This window comes from Ruditapes philippinarum, unplaced genomic scaffold, assembly GCF_026571515.1.
Source record: "Ruditapes philippinarum isolate M1 unplaced genomic scaffold, ASM2657151v2 ctg2827_1_1_1_1, whole genome shotgun sequence".
Classification (NCBI taxonomy): Eukaryota; Metazoa; Mollusca; class Bivalvia; order Venerida; family Veneridae; genus Ruditapes; species Ruditapes philippinarum.
Window position 1 is genome coordinate 85,557 of NW_026861044.1, and position 18,536 is coordinate 104,092.

Below are 18,536 nucleotides of genomic sequence, written 5' to 3' on the forward strand. Positions count from 1 at the left end.
TTTAAAATTTTTACATAATGGCATCTATGACCTTCACTTTGGCCTGAGGAAAGTCAAACCTGTGCTATGCACATTGTTGTGTTATGGTTAACATTTCTGCCAAGTAGTTTCAATTTCCTTCCATCAGTTCAAGACACAGAGCGCACACCAAATTGCTAACACACAAAAGGACTCTCAGGTGCAAAACAGTATAGGCCTAAAAAAATTTGGGGGCATATAAACATAAACAATGTAAATGTTTTGAAAGAACTTTACTTGATACAAATGTTGAACATTTAACAAAACAAACGTATAGGAACTATCAATCAGCTGGCTACCAATACACTATAAATACAAACATTTCATCTTATAGCACATTGTTCTTATATTTTGTTCTCAACAGTTAACTTTATATGTAACATGAAGATCTATACTTCATATTAAAGCACATATATACCATTTCTTGTTATAATTTACAAATCAAGTCACAAAACATCACTATTCAAATGTAAGTTTACTCGTGCATAACGGAAATATAAGGTTATGTGCACACAAATTATTGAAAACACTACAAAACAAGAGAAACACCGTACACTCTCCAAAAATAACTATGTATATTCGTATTTATGTAAGCTTGTAAAATTATCATATGTATATTTACAATACAATAAAGTTTTGTGTTAATGCCAGAAGGTTGATGAATCAAATGTTGATAAAGCATGCCTCCAAATGAGATTTCATTAGATAAAAGTAACAGTTAAAACTACTATAAGTTAATTCAAACATTGTAAAATTATTTCATTATAGAAAAAGGGCACAAAAAGTGAAAAAAATGGAATTTCAAACAAGGTAACTATGTTATTATAATCTATTTCTTTTTAGTTGGTATCTTAAATTACTAATATTACAACTAAAGATTACTCAGTACATAATGTAGTGATAAAAACCCTGCCATGTGTTTGACACAGGATCTTATGTTAGTCTATTCATAATTATTTTAGAAGATGAACATTTATACTAAGTTTGAAGAGTCTTAACAGGTTATAGGATTCATAGACCAGACACAAAATTGTCTGTGACAACTGACCCTCAAGTGGGAACTTGAATTTGAGTTGGCACAAGGGTGGTATGGGTTGTGCTCATAACTAGCCTTATTCAGATGGATATGTTGGGCAAGTTTAAAGAAAATCCTGACAACTGTTAAATAAACCTGATATAACAACAATTCTAGTTTATATTTGAATCAACTTATACAGTACTGCTCTAAAAAAATGATATTTTAGGTATATTTTTATCATAGATACATTATGAGATGATATATTCTTTTATTTAAACAACAACAGAAAGCACCCTTATATATGATATCATGTATCACGCAATAATTGCAAACTAATGATATAACTACATGTATATGAAAGCTGATATGAATAAACATTTGTCATACTTCATTTAATATAACATATTAACATGCATCATTTATTATAACAAAAACATGCATTATTGAGATACCTGCATCAGTGACACTCTTCAATAATCATAATATATAGACACAAGATGAGTCATTTGCACCTTCAACTGTTATAACATATAGACACAGGTCAATAACGCGCTTCAATTATATGTTAAAATACAGACATGCATCATTGATACAAATCATTTCTAATAATACTTGGACATTTTTTAAACATGATGACATTACATTTTCAGGGTTTTGGCTGCAATTCACCAAGTCCGCAAATGATGAAAAAATATTGGAAAGTGGCAAATTTTTTTTTTATAAAAGAGCATTATAATTATTTTTCCAATGCTTATATTTTTCTTTAAAAATTTCCCTAATTGACTGCTGATTGATAAATCCAGATAAAAGTGTGTCTGCCTGCCATGATTACATGTCAATTTGACCGGACTGTTGCCTATTTTTCGGTCACATGCTGGGAGAATTACTCACCGAAATTGCACATTTTGAAATTTTTGTATTAAGTCGCCAGTGAAAAACAATGTTTTACAAGGTAAGAAAAAAGTGGGGTATCAATATATCAGTTTATTTTGAGTATCCTTATCAAACTGAAAAAGTTTTAAATGAAATGTACATTTAATCAATTGCTTATGTTAATAATGGAAAATCATGAATAGTCCACTGAACGTTTGGCTATAATTCCTTCAAGTTGAAAATATTGGTTATCATTTTTTTAAAGCCAGGTGTGAGCCCTGATCATAATAAGTCAATTGTTAGTTGCTAATATGATGTATGTAGATTTAGAAAATAGAAAAATATAAGGATTTGACATTTTTGAATTAAATCTAGAAAAAAATGGTTAAAGATAACAATCACCAAACCATCAAGTCATGTGCAAAACAGAAACTTCTTTAACATTATTTTTATACAGTAGGAACTAGGAATACAAATAATAGTTGGTAGCTTTAAAATAAGTAGTATTCTTCTATTTAATATTAAAAATTAACCTTGAACTTGTTTAAATACTTTATATTTTTAAGATTTCTATACATCGCATTTATTTCAACAGTGCAAAAGTTATTACAACATATTTATAATCATATAAAAAACACATTTCATAAGTAAAAGGTAAATGAAACAATTCTACTGTCTAAAGCAAATATTTGTTCTAATCAGTATATTTCAACTCTGGTAGGTTATAAAGTACAAATGGTATAAAAACTAATGTGATAACAAAACAATGCAATTAATAGTAGCATTAGACAAGAACAGTGTGGAGATACAAACATTCTATATCACCGTGACAAGCTAGAACTTGACATTTGGCACAGACAACATTTCAATATTCTAAACACATGAATATATTTATGACAAACTAAACATTTAATACTTCACTGTTCTATCACACATGCAGAGCATTTACATATTCAAACAGTAAATTCTTGACTAATAATACCGGTAACAATTATATGTACATTCTTGATGGGATATAACATAACGAGACAAGCAACTGAAAATTAGGGCTGCGTTATCTTTTCATCAAATCATGCACTCTAGCCACCATTTTGTCCTGTTGATCATTGTGAAAGATTATATTTTTGTCCAAAATAAACAGTGTAAATATCGGTAAGACAAATATAAGCAAATTGGCGTCAGTGTTTAAAAGTTCTTTAGTATTAAAATGCTCTTTACATTACTTTATGAAAATATGTCAATTTAATGTTTCATAATAACAGCATAATTATATGATTTTTATACACTACTTTTATAGATCAACTGGCTGTCAATTGGACGGCAACATAAGACTGCTTATCAAGTAGGTAGTTGCTTGTACCGTTATATTACCTCTCAGATTCTTGAAACAAATTTAATTCACATATATCCAAGAATTTGTCCAGTTCATATAAAGATCGAAGATTATAACAGCTGTTTGTAGGAAATACAGTTGATATCTTTTCTGAATAGCTGGAACTTTTCTTATTCAAGTTTATCAATAAAAACTTTAAAAAAATAAAAATTAAGAATTGAAAGACTTAGTAATATGTTTATATTCCAACTAGGCTTGTATTCTATGGTACTTCATCTGTGTACCAAAAATTGCAAATGTCGACCAAAGAGTTAACGGTATTGGCAACCAAAGAGCAGTATTAAGTAAACATCTAGGTCAATGAAGGCCATATTTGTAGCAAACTCTGTAGGCAAATGAGCACAAAATTGGAATTATACCACTGTGTGTAGCAAGCATGACATATCCAAAGTCAACATTCACTCTAGAAACTTTCAGTATGCTCCAAAACAACATTCTAGTTTCATTCAATTACACTATAAACCCTCAACCTTCCTACTTTGTGTAATGGATTTGCCCAGTTTTGAGTGTGGAACAGATCGATAGAAATTGAAAGTTCATTATCAAAATAAAATAAATTGAGCAACCAACAGTATAGAGCCTGGTCAAACTGTTTGGATATGCAGGCTGGCCTGGATCTATACTGGTAGCAGTGGCTAATCACTTTTAGTTATAGCAAAGTAATGGTTCAAACTTTACCACACAAAAAATGAAATGAAGCATGATAAAGCTGGTGGGAAGACATTAATGCTGAACAATCATACATACTTAAAGTTATTGTTTTTTAAATACAGAAATGATATAAATTTATATGTGTACCAAGAAAAAAATGGCTTATCAGTGGAAGGAAGTTTCTGTAATAAAACACTTTTACAAATTCCTTACAGAAGTAAAATGGTAAATGATGTGTATTCTTTTCAAGATATATAACTTAATTTATTAAATTGTGCAATTCCAAGTCATACAAGATGCTGTCAGGAAAAAAATATGTTATCCATTATAACCATTTAAATGATATATATAGAGGATAATGAATGAGTGTAGGTTTAATACTAAATTTATTGAACAAGTTGAATAAAATCATATTTTACAATCCTCTGGCGAAAATAATATTGTTTTATTCAACAAGTTCAATAAATTTAGTATTAAATCTACACAAATATGATATTCTATTTATCACATATACAAATTTACAGTTAAAATGAGGCATTTTTCAATGACGCGCCTATAGTATAACGCTAACATTAGCACGCTCTAATGCTATGTTTGTATATAACACAAATGACATCACGTCAAAGTGCTATTACACTAGTGTAATATCGTTTTTATTAACATGACTTTATTACACTCCTGCACCATAGTATATGTGATAAACATGTATAAAGCATATGTTTTACATTATTTATGGATAATAATCTGAGAATAGACTGGTATAGATAAAAGTCAGGGAAATGTATTGACTTGGTTATAACAGTTTATACATCTATTATCTTGTAATACCGGTATTAGAACCAATATCTAAACATCTAATATTGTTATTGAAACAAAAAGCATAACAGAACTTGTAAGTCAAATTTGGTCAGATATCATAAACAGGGAGAGAGAGCTCTTAAGCTTCTATATAAGACTTTGATAATTTCATCATATTCAACAGAAGTATTAGAGTGCTGTTGGGAGACATTTTACATTCGGTACATTACCAAATACAACATGATAATTTACACAGAATTAAATCTGTCTCAGACGACTTTTTGAAAGCCAATAAAATAATTCTCCTGAACAGTTTACAGTCCCCTGATTAAACTTTTATTTGAGTTTTTCTTTCAAACATGTTATAACCAAGGTACCAAATAACCATCCAGTAAATTATCTAAATCTCATCTCTGTTAACAAACCAATAAATATCAGCAACTGATATATCAGACAAAAGCTTTAGGCAGTTATCATTTACCATTCAATATTCAATTTAATCATAAGGCAAATTCTTAAATTCCTAATAGACATGTCTGTTAATGTTTCTTCTTCTTTTTTCTTTGACGTTTTCCTGCAGCTGTATTGGTTGGATGAGATTGGGCAGTTGAGTTCCATGTTTGACCATTAGACTGTGGAGGTTGCCATGATTGAGTTGAAGGTGTTCCGTCTGTGCTCATTGCCTGGTGAAACAGATGACTTATAAAGTCTTCCAGGTCTTCCGAACTGAAATTCAAATTATGAACTTCTGACTTCTTTAACATAAATGGTTCAAAGATATCAAACAATTTTCACAAGATAATCAATTCATTTACTAAATCAATGAAACAAATAATACTTTTTTGCGATATTGAATGTCATAAAAGCACCCCTATGATAACAAGCATTTGATAGTATTGCGGGCAATACAGTAGTCCCCTACCGGTCCCTCAAAAAGTTCTTTAATTGTCATACACACCTGTGTATTGCCATTTATAATGAATTTGAGGATGAAGTCTGTATTTGAAAATATCAACCACAAAACATAATAAATAAGTTTGTCTATATCACAGTAATGTGTTAAGTTTCCATGCTTAGTAAGGAAATTATGTTTATACAACCTTGTCATATTATTACGATGTGGGATTTTAAAGTAAATCCTATAAGGAATGAAGAAGTTGGAGTGAAAATACCAGTTTCTCGAAAATAATCTAAGTTCAAGGGGGACATAATTCTGGAAATAGTCTTGCTAGAGTATTTAACCTTCTCAAAAATGTCGAGTGATAATAAGAAACATATATATAAGGTTTGAAGTAGATACATTAGGAAATAAAGAAGTTATTTAAAAAAGACAACATTTTTTCCCCTAAAAAATCTAAGTTCAAGGGAGGTAATACTGATATTTTTTGTGCTAGAGTTATAAACCTTGTCACATATGATGTGGTTGATGACCAGAAACTTATATTTAAAGTTTGAAGTAAACACCTTAAGAAATAAAGAGCATATAGTGAAAAAGCTGAAAAATTTAAATCAGAAATCTTGAAATTCAGGCTATTTGTTGCCATAGCAACCAGAATTTTCAACATAGGAAGAAAAGAAAAAGATGTGCATAATCTCCAGACTGCCATCTACCCACATTTCAAGTTTCATAAAAATATTTTCAGTACTTTTTGAGTTATCACTGGATCCAGTTTATGTGTTAAATTTGCCATATTTTCAGACTATTTGTTGCCATAGCAACCAGAATTTTCAACATAGGAAGAAAAAAAAAAGACGTGCATAATCTCCATACTGCCATCTATCCATATATCAAGTTTCATAAAAATATTTTCAGTACTTTTTGCGTTATCGCGGGATCCAGTTTTGTGGACGGACGGACTGACAGACAGACGGACAGACAGACAGACGGACGGAGGGTAAACCTAAAGTCCCCTCCGGTTAAACCAGTAGGGGACTAATAAACTAATTTATATGAAGGTCTGGTGATGATTTTATACATGTCCCACACATTTTCTTTAAAATATACTGAAAATTTCATTCTAGAGAAGTAGGTATTAACTTATCATTTAAACCATTGTAATCACAATATAAATGTTACAATAATTTTACAGTTCAAAGACAGCAAATATATAGCTTTATATGCTTTAGGATAAAATGTTAGATTATTAAATGAGCCGCATCATGACAAAGCCAACATAATGGGTTTGCAACCAGCATGGATCCCTACCAGCCTGCGCATCCGCGCAGTCTGATCAGGATCCATGCTGTTCGCTTACAAACTCTATACCAAGTAGAGAAACCGATAGCGAACAGCATGTATCCTGATCAGACTGTGCAGATGTGCAGGCTGGTCTGGATCCATGCTGGTAGCAAAGGCATTATGTTGGTTTTGTCATGACGCGGCTCAAATATATTTCATTATAATAAACATACCCAGCACCAGTCCCATCCTGTCCATGTTTATCATTATTTGATCGTCCTCGGTGTCCACGGTTACCTTCAGTAGCAATACGATAAAACACATGGTGAGCATTAGCTTGCATGTGCTTGAAAAACTCTTTCTGCAATATATAAATGTGACAATATTACCTTCACTTCCTATTACAAGAAGAGTTTAATTCTTTTCCATTGACATCACTGCAACTTGATTTTATTACATTTATAAACAAATATGATACATCAAACACTTCTAATTTAATTCTAATCTGTGGACACGTGATTAATGTTGTTAAAACTTTAATGAAATGATAACAAATACTTTCTATTACCTTGCAAGCAACCCATTCTGTAATATCAAAGACCTTTCCTTCCATACAAGCATAATAATGCCAGAGAAATCCTAACATGGAGGTTTCTGCCCAAACATCTCCCTACAATATCAAAATATTGACACAAACAATCAGTACCACAAATCTATTATGCTTATATATTCACAAGGGCCATACCAGTAAAGATTTGCTTTTACTTCAACACTGATAAATGATATTTTAAATATATGCATCCTCTCTCTAAAATTCATACTGAAAAGAAAGCCAGGGTAAATGTATCTTTGTATCTATCCTTTATTATGTCTTCTCATTATAATAGAATACAGTATAGAGAAACTGACGTGTCCAGCAGTAAAATTGTACTCATCTTAATATACAAGACAAATTTCTAGTTTCTATTATATATTATAAGCTCACATTAAATGATATATCTTTATGACTCTTTATTCAAACAAGAGCTGTCGGTAGGACAGCAACGCTCGACTATTCTTAGTGCTTGATAGTAAAAAAAAAATGCTTGATACAATTACCTCCTCCTGTTTAAAGGTTGGGGTCATGATGGTGAACAAGTGTGCAAAGTTTGAAAGCCATATGTCAATGGACTTTGAAAATATTTGAACTATTACAAAAACTTTAACATAAATTCTAAGTCAAATAAGGGGCATAAATCTGTCAAAATGTTTGATACAGTTACCTCCTCCTGTCTACATGTTGGGGTCATGATTGTGAACAAGTGTGCAAAGTTCCAAAGCCATATGTCAATAGACTTTGAAAATATTTGAGGTATTACAAAAACTTTACCGCAAATTCTAAGTCGAAAAAGGGGCATAATTCTGTCAAAATGCTTGATAGAGTTACCTCCTCCTGTCTACAGGTTGGGGTTATGATGGTGAACAAGTGTGCAAAGTTTCAAAGCCATATGTCAATGGACTTTGAAAATATTTGAGGTATTACAAAAACTTTAACGCAAATTCTAAGTCGAAAAAGGGGCATAATTCTGTCAAAATGCTTGATAGAGTTACCTCCTCCAGTCTACAGGTTGGGGTTATGATGGTGAACAAGTGTGCAAAGTTTCAAAGCCATATGTCAATGGACTTTGAAAATATTTGAACTATTACAAAAACTTTAACATAAGTGGTTACGCCGACGCTCGGGTGACTACAATAGCTCTACTTATTCTTATTGAATAGTCGAGCTAAAAATTACGTTCATGATATACAAATTGTGTTGTAGAAATACACTAACCTCTTTGGCCGAGTGACGTATTTTACATCTATCACAGAAGCGGGCACTATACCATGGTCTCTCTATAGGCACACGTTTATGTTTACCTCCACAATTGTCACATCGCATCATATTACTGGCCTGATGGATTTTCTCTTGTAATTTTGTCAAAAGGTCATTGAACTCGCGCTAAAAATAGAAGCAACAATTTTTGTAAAGATTTTTGACAAATCTCAGTTCAAATGTAGAATCAGGCATAATCACAACAAGAACACTGACTACTGGTATGTAAAATCTTAAGTAAACATGCTAACAAGTTGTACACTATTATTACAAACAAGAGGGCCATGATGGCCCTGAGGTCGCTCACCTGTATATAGCCCCCCCTCCCCGGGCCAATTTTTACCCAAGGGCTTTTTTTTGTTTATTTGAACAGACTTGGTAGACACCCATAAGAAGATGTTTCATGCTAAACATCTAAGTTCTAGCTCATTGGCTTTTTTAAAAGAAGATTTTTTAAGTTTTTACTATACACATATAGTTAAAAACAATGACACCCCTGGGGCAGGGCCAGTTTTGACCCCCGGGCTTTTATTTGAACAAACTTTGTAGATATTTACTAAAAGATGTTTCATGCTTAATATCTAAACTCTAGCTATTTGGGTTTTTTCAAAGAAGATTTTTAAGTTTTTGCTTTACACAAAAAAGGAAAATCAATGACCCCCGGGGCGGGGCCAATTTTGACCCCGGGGCTTTTATTTGAACAAACTTTGTAGACACTGATTAGAAGATGTTTCATGCTTAACATCTAAACTCTAGCTATATGGGTCTTTCAAAGAAGATTTTTAAGTTTTTGCCATACACATGTAAGGAAAATCAATGACCCCGGGGCGGGGCCAATTTTGACCCCAGGGCTTTTATTTGAACAAATTTGGTAGACACCCATTAGAACATGTTTCATGCTAAATATCTTAGCTCTAGCTCTTTGGGTTCTTTAAAAGAAGATTTTTTAAGTTTTTACTATATGCACATAGGGAAAATCAATGACCCCCTGGGGCGGGGCCAATTTTGACCCCAGGGCTTTTATTTGAACAAACTTGGTAGACACTCACTAGAAGATGTTTCATGCCAAATATCTTAGCTCTAGCTCTTTGGGTTCTTTAAAAGAAGATTTTTTAAGTTTTTACTATATGCATATAGGGAAAATCAATGACCCCCTGGGGCGGGGCCAATTTTGACCCCAGGGCTTTTATTTGAACAAACTTGGTAGACACTCACTAGAAGATGTTTCATGCCAAATATCTAAGCTCTAGCTCTTAGGGTTGTTTAAAAGAAGATATTTAAAGATTTTTCTTTCGGTTGCCATGGCAACCAGAGTTCTGCATGGAATTAAATTCTTTGAACAATTTTAAAAGGTGACCACCAAAGGAACATTCCTGTGAAGTTTGGATGAAATTGGCTCAGTGGTTTATGAGGAGATGTCATTTAAAGCAAAAGTTTACGGACGGACGACGGACAGACGGACGCCGGACGGACGCCGGACGAAAATCGATCACAAAAGCTCACCCTGTCACTTTGTGACAGGTGAGCTAAAAATTGCAAGATTTATATAAATTATTTGTGGTGTGGTACCAGGAAACTTTCACTTCATATACAAGTCAATATCAAAAAGTAACCCATAGGACAGGGCCATATTTGATCCCAGGGGCATGATTTATTTGTACAGGTACCTTAGAAATTGCTTCTTACCAAATATCTAAGCTCTGGGCCTTGCAGTTTTCAATAAAAAGATTTAAATGTATTTTTCTATGGCAGTCTTAAAGTCTTTATAAAACTATTTTATGCCTGGTGTGGGACCAATTTTAATCCCAGGGACAAGACTGTTGTTTTTTAAAGTCTATCTTTAGCTCCAGTAACTTACTTTTGCATAAATTTTTTATTTAGTCATTTATGAAACTTTTGTAGAGAGCCTCCAAAGGATCATTCTGTCAAGCTTGGTCAAAACCTACCATCTCGTTAAGCAAATATTGTTGAATGAAATTGTGGATAAATGAAAAACAACACAATGCCACCACAAAAGCTCATATCTGATTGCATAGTGCACAGATGAGCTAAACAATGTATTAATATAAACATTAAGCCAAAGAGTAAACATTATCTAATTACTATATTAACATTATACAACTATATTCAAACACAAGCTTACCATAGCTGCCTCAGCTTCCTTGGCTTCCTGTAGCTGCCGATCATATGTCTCCCGCTTTGACTGAAATTCAAATAATACTTAATAACAACTCTATATAAATGATTTATTCATGTCACTTTTACATTTATATGAGCAGAAATAAAATCATTAAAATCACGAAAAACAAAAACCAAGCCCGATGATCACACAGATTTTGACAATAGGATCAAGATCAGAAATGATGACTAAAATTCACATAAAATTTAAGAAGAAAAAAAATACAATACAAAATTTGCTTTTCAAAAAGTACTCCATATATTGATAGTGATCCCAAAGTTGATCCTTATTTTGATCCAGTTATATCTGTTATTTGTATTGTTATTCCTATATTAAATTTTTTTGAGAGCCAAGGCATATGAGTTGCATTTTAACATGGCACATTATAACAGGATGGCCTTGTTGATGAAATAATTGTTTGTATTGAAATAAAAGTCTTACCAAAGTACCTTATGTGGAAAAAATATGGTTAAAAGAATACATGAAAGCATGTGACCCATGTATTAACAAAACAAACAAACATAGAATATCTCGTCAGGAAACATTTTATTTACTTGTGATATCCATGTGCTTAGAATAACAGAGATACAGTACTCTTGAACTTTTTTCTGAGAAATCATCAACAGGATATAAAAACACTCTTATTGTATTCTAAATTTGTATAGTATTTTCAACATTGTATTGCTTTACGCCATTTATAAATCATGAACTTAAGAAATGCTTATTGAGTTTTGTTAAAGTCAAATTCACTCGTTAAAAACATGTAAATAACAGTTTCCCAGTTCATACACAGTACTGAAATAAATTATAAACATACAAAATACATTGCAGCCCCGTTATAGAGCTCATGTTGGGGTCCGTGAACTCAAGGTCGCGTTATAACAGGTAACGGTTTAAAACACTCCTCTTATAATTACTGCGAAATTATCACATTACCCCATCCACCGCCGAAACTTATAACGCTAATTAGCGTAATTGATGTTTACTTACCTATCAATGGATATCAGTTATTTTCTAAGCATTTTGAATAATTTTATATTGTTTTGTGAAGTATTACTGAGTACCTTTAAAGGAAACAGGAAATTTACAAATTAAAAATATAAACCACAAATGTATATAAATTTCCGTATAAGGACAGTGATAACGTGAGTACTGTGTAATTATGAAAATTAATAACACGCATGTGTGATCTGGGACAGATAGATACACATAAAAGTTTCATTTTAAGTCCAAGTGTGATTTACTCAATTCATCGGTGTTTGCGTGTCACAGCTACGAATTTCAAGATTGTTAAAACAGTCCAAAATGATTCACATTCCTGTGTATGATTTCACACCTTCTGCGCTCACAAGTGACCTAATTACGACTGTTTATTGCACTTGACTGACACATTGAACAACTGTTATAGCAGATACGGCACATTATTAATATACATGAACAAAATTTATGATCGGCAAAAAACACGATTTTTGGGGGGCGGGAGGGGAGCCAAGGCTTACAAGCGATATACTGAGATAAGCGTTATATCGGAGAGCGTTATAAAGCGACTGCAGTGAATGTTAGTCTAACAGAACAAGAGTTGACAAAATCAGCATTTTATATAGAAAGATACTCACTGCATCTCCAATAAGATCAAAGGCATGTCCGAGAATTTTAAATGCTTCTTCTGCACCAGGTTGTTGATTCTGAAAAACAAATTTTAATTATATCAGTACTGTTTTATCTTTAGGTGTATTGTGACAGTACTTGTGGGGAGAAATTGAGTTGTGGGGGAGAAAATAAAGGGAAAAATTAAAGACATTACCTATACAATTATCCATTTTATGTAAAGTTTTAGTATTAATCAATCATCTTGTAATATGCATATAAAACAATTAACCTAAATTATCTCGCAGATCAAAGTTTTTACTTCAGTATTGAAACAAAAAGTTTTTATTATTCACATGTGTCAATCTCTGTTGTAAAATAATTCAGATGAAGAAACAAACCTTATCAGGATGGACTAGAACAGCCTGTCTTCTATAATACTTCTTAATATCATCGTCAGTGGCAGTAGATTTTAATCCTAAAATACTGAAATAGTCAAACACACAGTGTTAAAACCAGTACATCCAGTTATAACAGATGATACAAATCCATCTCAAAGACATTTTTTAAGTTAGTGATTTTAATAAACAGATTGCATGAACATTTATTTACAACACATTAAATAAATAAACCAAGTTTTATCAAACAACCCTCTCTTAAAGAGATACACAAGCAATCTAAGGCTCATTTTTGCATTATAAATTTTCTTTATAAACAAAATATTGCATGTTTGCTTTGTAACAGCAAGTTAAACACTTCTTTAACAAAATTTTAAGTTTGATATTGATGCACTTTTGCAAGGTAACTGTAAACATCTCAACAGAGATTAATTTTTGATTGTTTTGTCTGGTTTTTGAGCCAATTTTAACACATTTTTTCATCATATCCTTACTTTCAGAGTAAGTAACCAGTAAATTCTAATTTCTCCACAAGTAACTAATTAATAATCCCTCATGATAACTGAATCAGCAATGAGGGACAACTAACCAGACTCAATGTCCCGAGATCACTATTCTTCTAACTCGAGATAACAATGTTTCAAATTCGAGCTGAAAATGTTTCAAGGCTTCAGCTTGTTTGGTCAAGTTCATAGACAGAAATCAACAAGTTATAGTTTACCTATAAGGGTCCTTTCCTTTACAGGCAAGAAGTCTCTGCATGGCCTCTTCTCCTAAAATATAAAATTCATTTATTCTTAAGGCTAAAAAGGTTCTCAAAGAGAATTTTAATGTATTTTGTATAGTAAATTCAGCTATACAAAAATCAATTTTGTTCACGTCTATATTGTTCTCTTCTTTTCTACAAGTATAAATAATAGTTAAACTTTCAAATTGGTAGTTGAGAGAAGAAAGTAGCCTCGGCTTTTTTCCATCTCAAAAGATTTTCATACAGACACTACTTTGTAAGTTTCACAATTAATGTCATAACTACTGATATTGGGGTATACAAAAACTAATAGTTTCAGCTCAACCAACATCAGAACAACTAGGTTAAATAGCAGCATCCCCCTACTTTAATAGTCATCACAAAAAAAACTTTGTCACAAATACAACGACTGCCAGACAGACACTGGAGATTATCATTGTTGATTTATCAATATTTTTATATATCAAGTAATATAGAATTTTAAACATGAACACAAAATGGTCTGATATTTGACTTAAAGGTGGCAGTGGCACCATGAGTTCTGCACATTGCTGTGTTCTGGTAAACATTTGAGTCAAGTTTTAAGAATCCGTCAAGAAATATCAACAAAACTGTTTGATATTTTACATCTTCCCATTTAATCTTTACTGTGACCTTGACATTGAGGATGGCATTCATTGGTACTGTACATAACCTTGTTCAGGTGATCATCTGAGCTTATAAAGTTTGAAGAAAATCCTTGAAAGGGCGTAAGTTTTATAGAACACTGGAGTAGGGCAGATTATCTGACAAACACGACAATTTGAGTGATTCCAGTATTACCCCAAAACAGTAATATGATGGGAGTGTAATAATTTTCCAACAAGTACCTGTTGCTGGCAAGCTTATATTTTCCTCAAGTCCAATCTTCTTTGGTGTATCAGTGACTGTTTTTCTCCATCTATCTCCACCAAACAATTTTCCTTTAAACACTTTATTCTCCAGGAACATCCATAGTTTACCCCACAACCAACTGCTTATATGAACACAGCCAGAAACCCTGTGAAATACAACAATAACAAGTACTGGTTATTATTAGCACAACAACTGAAGACATAAGGCTTTATTTATATATTAATCATGGCATAAACAGTAATATTCTTTGAACTTGATAAATATTCAGGGCAATATTTGTGTTAAATAGTAAAATCTGGAAATGCCAATGAGATGTATGCATACTACATAACTAATCAAGGGCCATAAATCTGAGTTTTAAGTATCATGGAACAAGGCGTGTATATGCATATCTCCTCTTAGTATCCCATAAAGTTTCATTGAATTCCAGCCAGTAGTTGCAGAGAAGTAGCGAGGAAACAAATATTTTTCTATATGGATACTGCATAACTAATCAAAGTTAAAGTGTCTGACCGGAACAAGCCAACGATATGCGCATCTCCTCTTGGTATTGAAGGTTCCCATAAAGTTTCGTTGAATTCCAGCCAGTAGACCGGAACAAGCCGACGATATGCGCATCTCCTCTTGGTATTGAAGGTTCCCATAAAGTTTCGTTGAATTCCAGCCAGTAGTTGCAGAGAAGTAGTGCGGAAACGATTTTTACTCTATATGCATACTACATAACTAATCAAGGGCCATAACTCTGAGTTAAAGTGTCTGACCGGAACAAGCCGATGATATGCGCATCTCCTCTTGATATTGATGATTCCCATAAAGTTTCGTTGAATTCCAGCCAGTAGTTGCAGAGAACTATTCCGGAAACGATTTTTACTCTATATGCATACTACATAACTAATCAAGGGCCATAACCCTGAGTTAAAGGGTCGGACCGGAACAAGCCGACGATATGCGCATCTCCTCTTGATATTGATGATTCCCATAAAGTTTCGTTGAATTCCAGCCAGTAGTTTCAGAGAACTACTCTGGAAACGAAATTCGGACTGACGGACGGAAGGACGGACAACGCCAAAACTATATCCCCCTCCCGATTCCATCGGCGGGGGATAATGAAATGTAATACTTATGCACATGGTTATTTTACTATATTCTAACAAACAGTCAACAAGAACCAACTTGTTGTCTCATTGGCCTTGATTTACCTTCCTTTGAATGATCAAAGCAAAAATCTACCGCAATTATGAATGACAATTGATATTGCATATCTTAAATTTTGTCATAACATGTGATATCTCTTTCAAAGCAGAATACTTGCAATAAAGTTTTTGTTTTTTTAAAATATGAATACTTATGAGTTTCTAGTTGTACATAATGTTTATAACTTTATGTTTGACTGATTAAGGATATGATTAGGACTATGGAGTACATTAAAGAATGTTGGCTGTGAGATCATATTATGAATCAAAACTAATACATGCACTCCAGCCCCTCAACTAAAAGTGAAACGTTCAATAAATATCATCACCCCTACTGGTACATCTGAGGGAAAACCTTGAATGTGTCTTTCATATTTTTGTAATAAATAAAATTTACTTTTTAAATTTTTAAAGGTCAAATTTTTTTTTTGCATTCAAAAGTTTTTTTAAGTTTCTTTTACAAATTTTACTATATAATTTTTACTTTGTTTACAAAGGCTCATATAACAATCCGGAACATAAATAAATAATGATACAAAATATATACTTAAAAGTAAACAATTTTAAACTAACAATTTTCAGAAAAAGAAATACTTCAGTTCAAATGAATAGTAAAACAAAAGGGAAACGATGTACATACAGGTAAAACATGTGTACTACAGGGATTTCAATGTGTACATCAGGAAAAAAATGTGTACTACAGAATACAATGAGAACATCAGGTAAAAATTAAACGGGATCAATGATGAAAACAGGGATAAAGATGTACAAAAAGGGAACAATGTTACATACAATTTTTACAAAATTTTTACATAAGTTGCATAAGGGTTTCAAAGTGTACATCAGGGGATACAATTGTACATCAAAGGATCAATGTTACTTCAGGATTCAATAAAGTACTTTCAGATATATAATGTTGTACATACAGTTATACAATGTTGTACTTACAGGTATACAATGGTGTACATACAGGTATACAATTTTGTACATACATATATACTATGATGTACTTGCAGGTATACAATGATGTACTTACAGGTATACAATGGTGTACAAACATATATACTATGATGTACTTACAGGTATACAATGATGCTGAAGATGAGCAGTATCACCATTAACACAAGAGTCCATAGTTGATGGAGACAAAGTTTTGCCTTGTCATATAGAAAACTTAGCCATTCATCTGAAATATAAACATGAATTTTGATAACTATTATCACATAAAAGTGGATAGTCTTATTTCAAATCACCCATTTAGATATATAGTTCAAAACCCATTGGCCAATAACTGACTGACCAACTCTCTTCTAAATGACACCTTACATAGTAAAAATTCATTACAATGTTCCTGAGATTGGCTCCCTATCTAAGGAGTATATCCCTGATCCAATATGACCTTTGAAATGTCACATTTATCACATATTCGCAAAAGGTCGTTTATATACATTTTCTGATTTAGAATTTTTACAACATGTCTGGCCAATTGTATATGTCATTGTTGAGTGAAAAAAAAACACATCAAGTTTATTTCTCTGAACACTGACAAGCCTACATGTATGCCACAAGATATATAGCAAGACACAAGCATATCTCCCTGTTTAAAATATTCATGAGAACTAACGGGAATAAACTATATATTTATCACATGTGTTTTTCTTTTAATATCTTTCTTTATATGTCTTGTTGGATTTTTCTATTTGCAATTCCACAACTGTTATTATGTATTCACAATGCTTGTATATTCTATCATCTTACATTTTTAATTAAAACTCACTTTCTTAAACAATTATGAGAGAATGGCATATTTTCTATATGAAAGTACATGCAACATATTTACACATTGTAGCTATTCCCAAAACTGAAATTGCTTTTGTCCATAATGTACTTATTTTGATTTTTTTTTTCAAAAATGAGACGAAGAAATTGAAATTTATGCAAAAAATATAAATTTATAGGATTAAAACAATGTACATGTATTTCAAAAATGTTTTTGTAGTTACATTTATTATCTTAATCATACCCCTATTGAAACAATTCAAATCAATCCCAAACTGAACCTGGATGTTGATGGTAGTCCACAACTAATGTAAAGAAAACCATGACAACCCAACACTTTAATTACAATGTCAAGATTTAGAGACTTAATGTTAGAAATGTTTAAAAGGTAGATGGCAATGTAAAACAAAATGAAAACAAGATTGCATTTGAGAAAAATGCTATGCCACCGCATTAATACAACACTAAATAGTAGTGTAGGAACATATTTTTTTTGTTTCTATACAATTGAAGATTGTCATAATGCATAGATCCCTGACCTATCTAATTCTTATTATCAGATTAGTGATTAAATCTGTTGTTAATCAAATAAAAGATCAGAGCAGGAATATATCAATGCACTTGAGTCTAGTGAATTTGGTGGTGAAGGTCATATTTCACGCAGCCTAAATTTCATGACTACATCAAAGGACAACACAGTAAGACACTTTGTCAAAATCTAGGTAAGCTGATATCAAAGTCCACTTTACATCTAAATCTGTGCACATGGTTCAAATTTCATAGCTGTAGATCAAAGCACAAGAAAGTAGGTCACATTATCAAAATCTAGGTCACCTGATATCAAAGTTCAATTTTTCAACTAAAACTGTGCACATGGTCAAAAATTTCATTGCTGTACATCAAAGGACAAGAAAGTAGGTCACTGTCCCCTTGGTCAAGGCAAAATTTTGACCCAAGGGTTTAATTCAAAACA

General features: G+C 32.2%; 1 protein-coding gene across 1 annotated transcript in view; it reads right to left on the minus strand.

Annotated features, from left to right (window-relative positions):
• Positions 1-234: 234 nt before the first annotated feature.
• Positions 235-18,536, minus strand: part of LOC132714336 (dnaJ homolog dnj-5-like) — a 28,126-nt gene continuing 9,824 nt past the window's right edge. The window contains exons 3-12 of the mRNA XM_060697178.1: positions 16,865-16,970; positions 14,567-14,736; positions 13,671-13,722; positions 12,953-13,037; positions 12,581-12,649; positions 10,929-10,988; positions 8,744-8,911; positions 7,499-7,600; positions 7,164-7,291; positions 235-5,477 (exon numbers count right to left, since the gene is read on the minus strand). Of these exons, the coding sequence (XP_060553161.1) occupies positions 5,291-5,477; positions 7,164-7,291; positions 7,499-7,600; positions 8,744-8,911; positions 10,929-10,988; positions 12,581-12,649; positions 12,953-13,037; positions 13,671-13,722; positions 14,567-14,736; positions 16,865-16,970 (1,127 nt within the window). The 3' untranslated portion in view covers positions 235-5,290. The remainder of the gene's footprint in view (positions 5,478-7,163; positions 7,292-7,498; positions 7,601-8,743; positions 8,912-10,928; positions 10,989-12,580; positions 12,650-12,952; positions 13,038-13,670; positions 13,723-14,566; positions 14,737-16,864; positions 16,971-18,536) is intronic.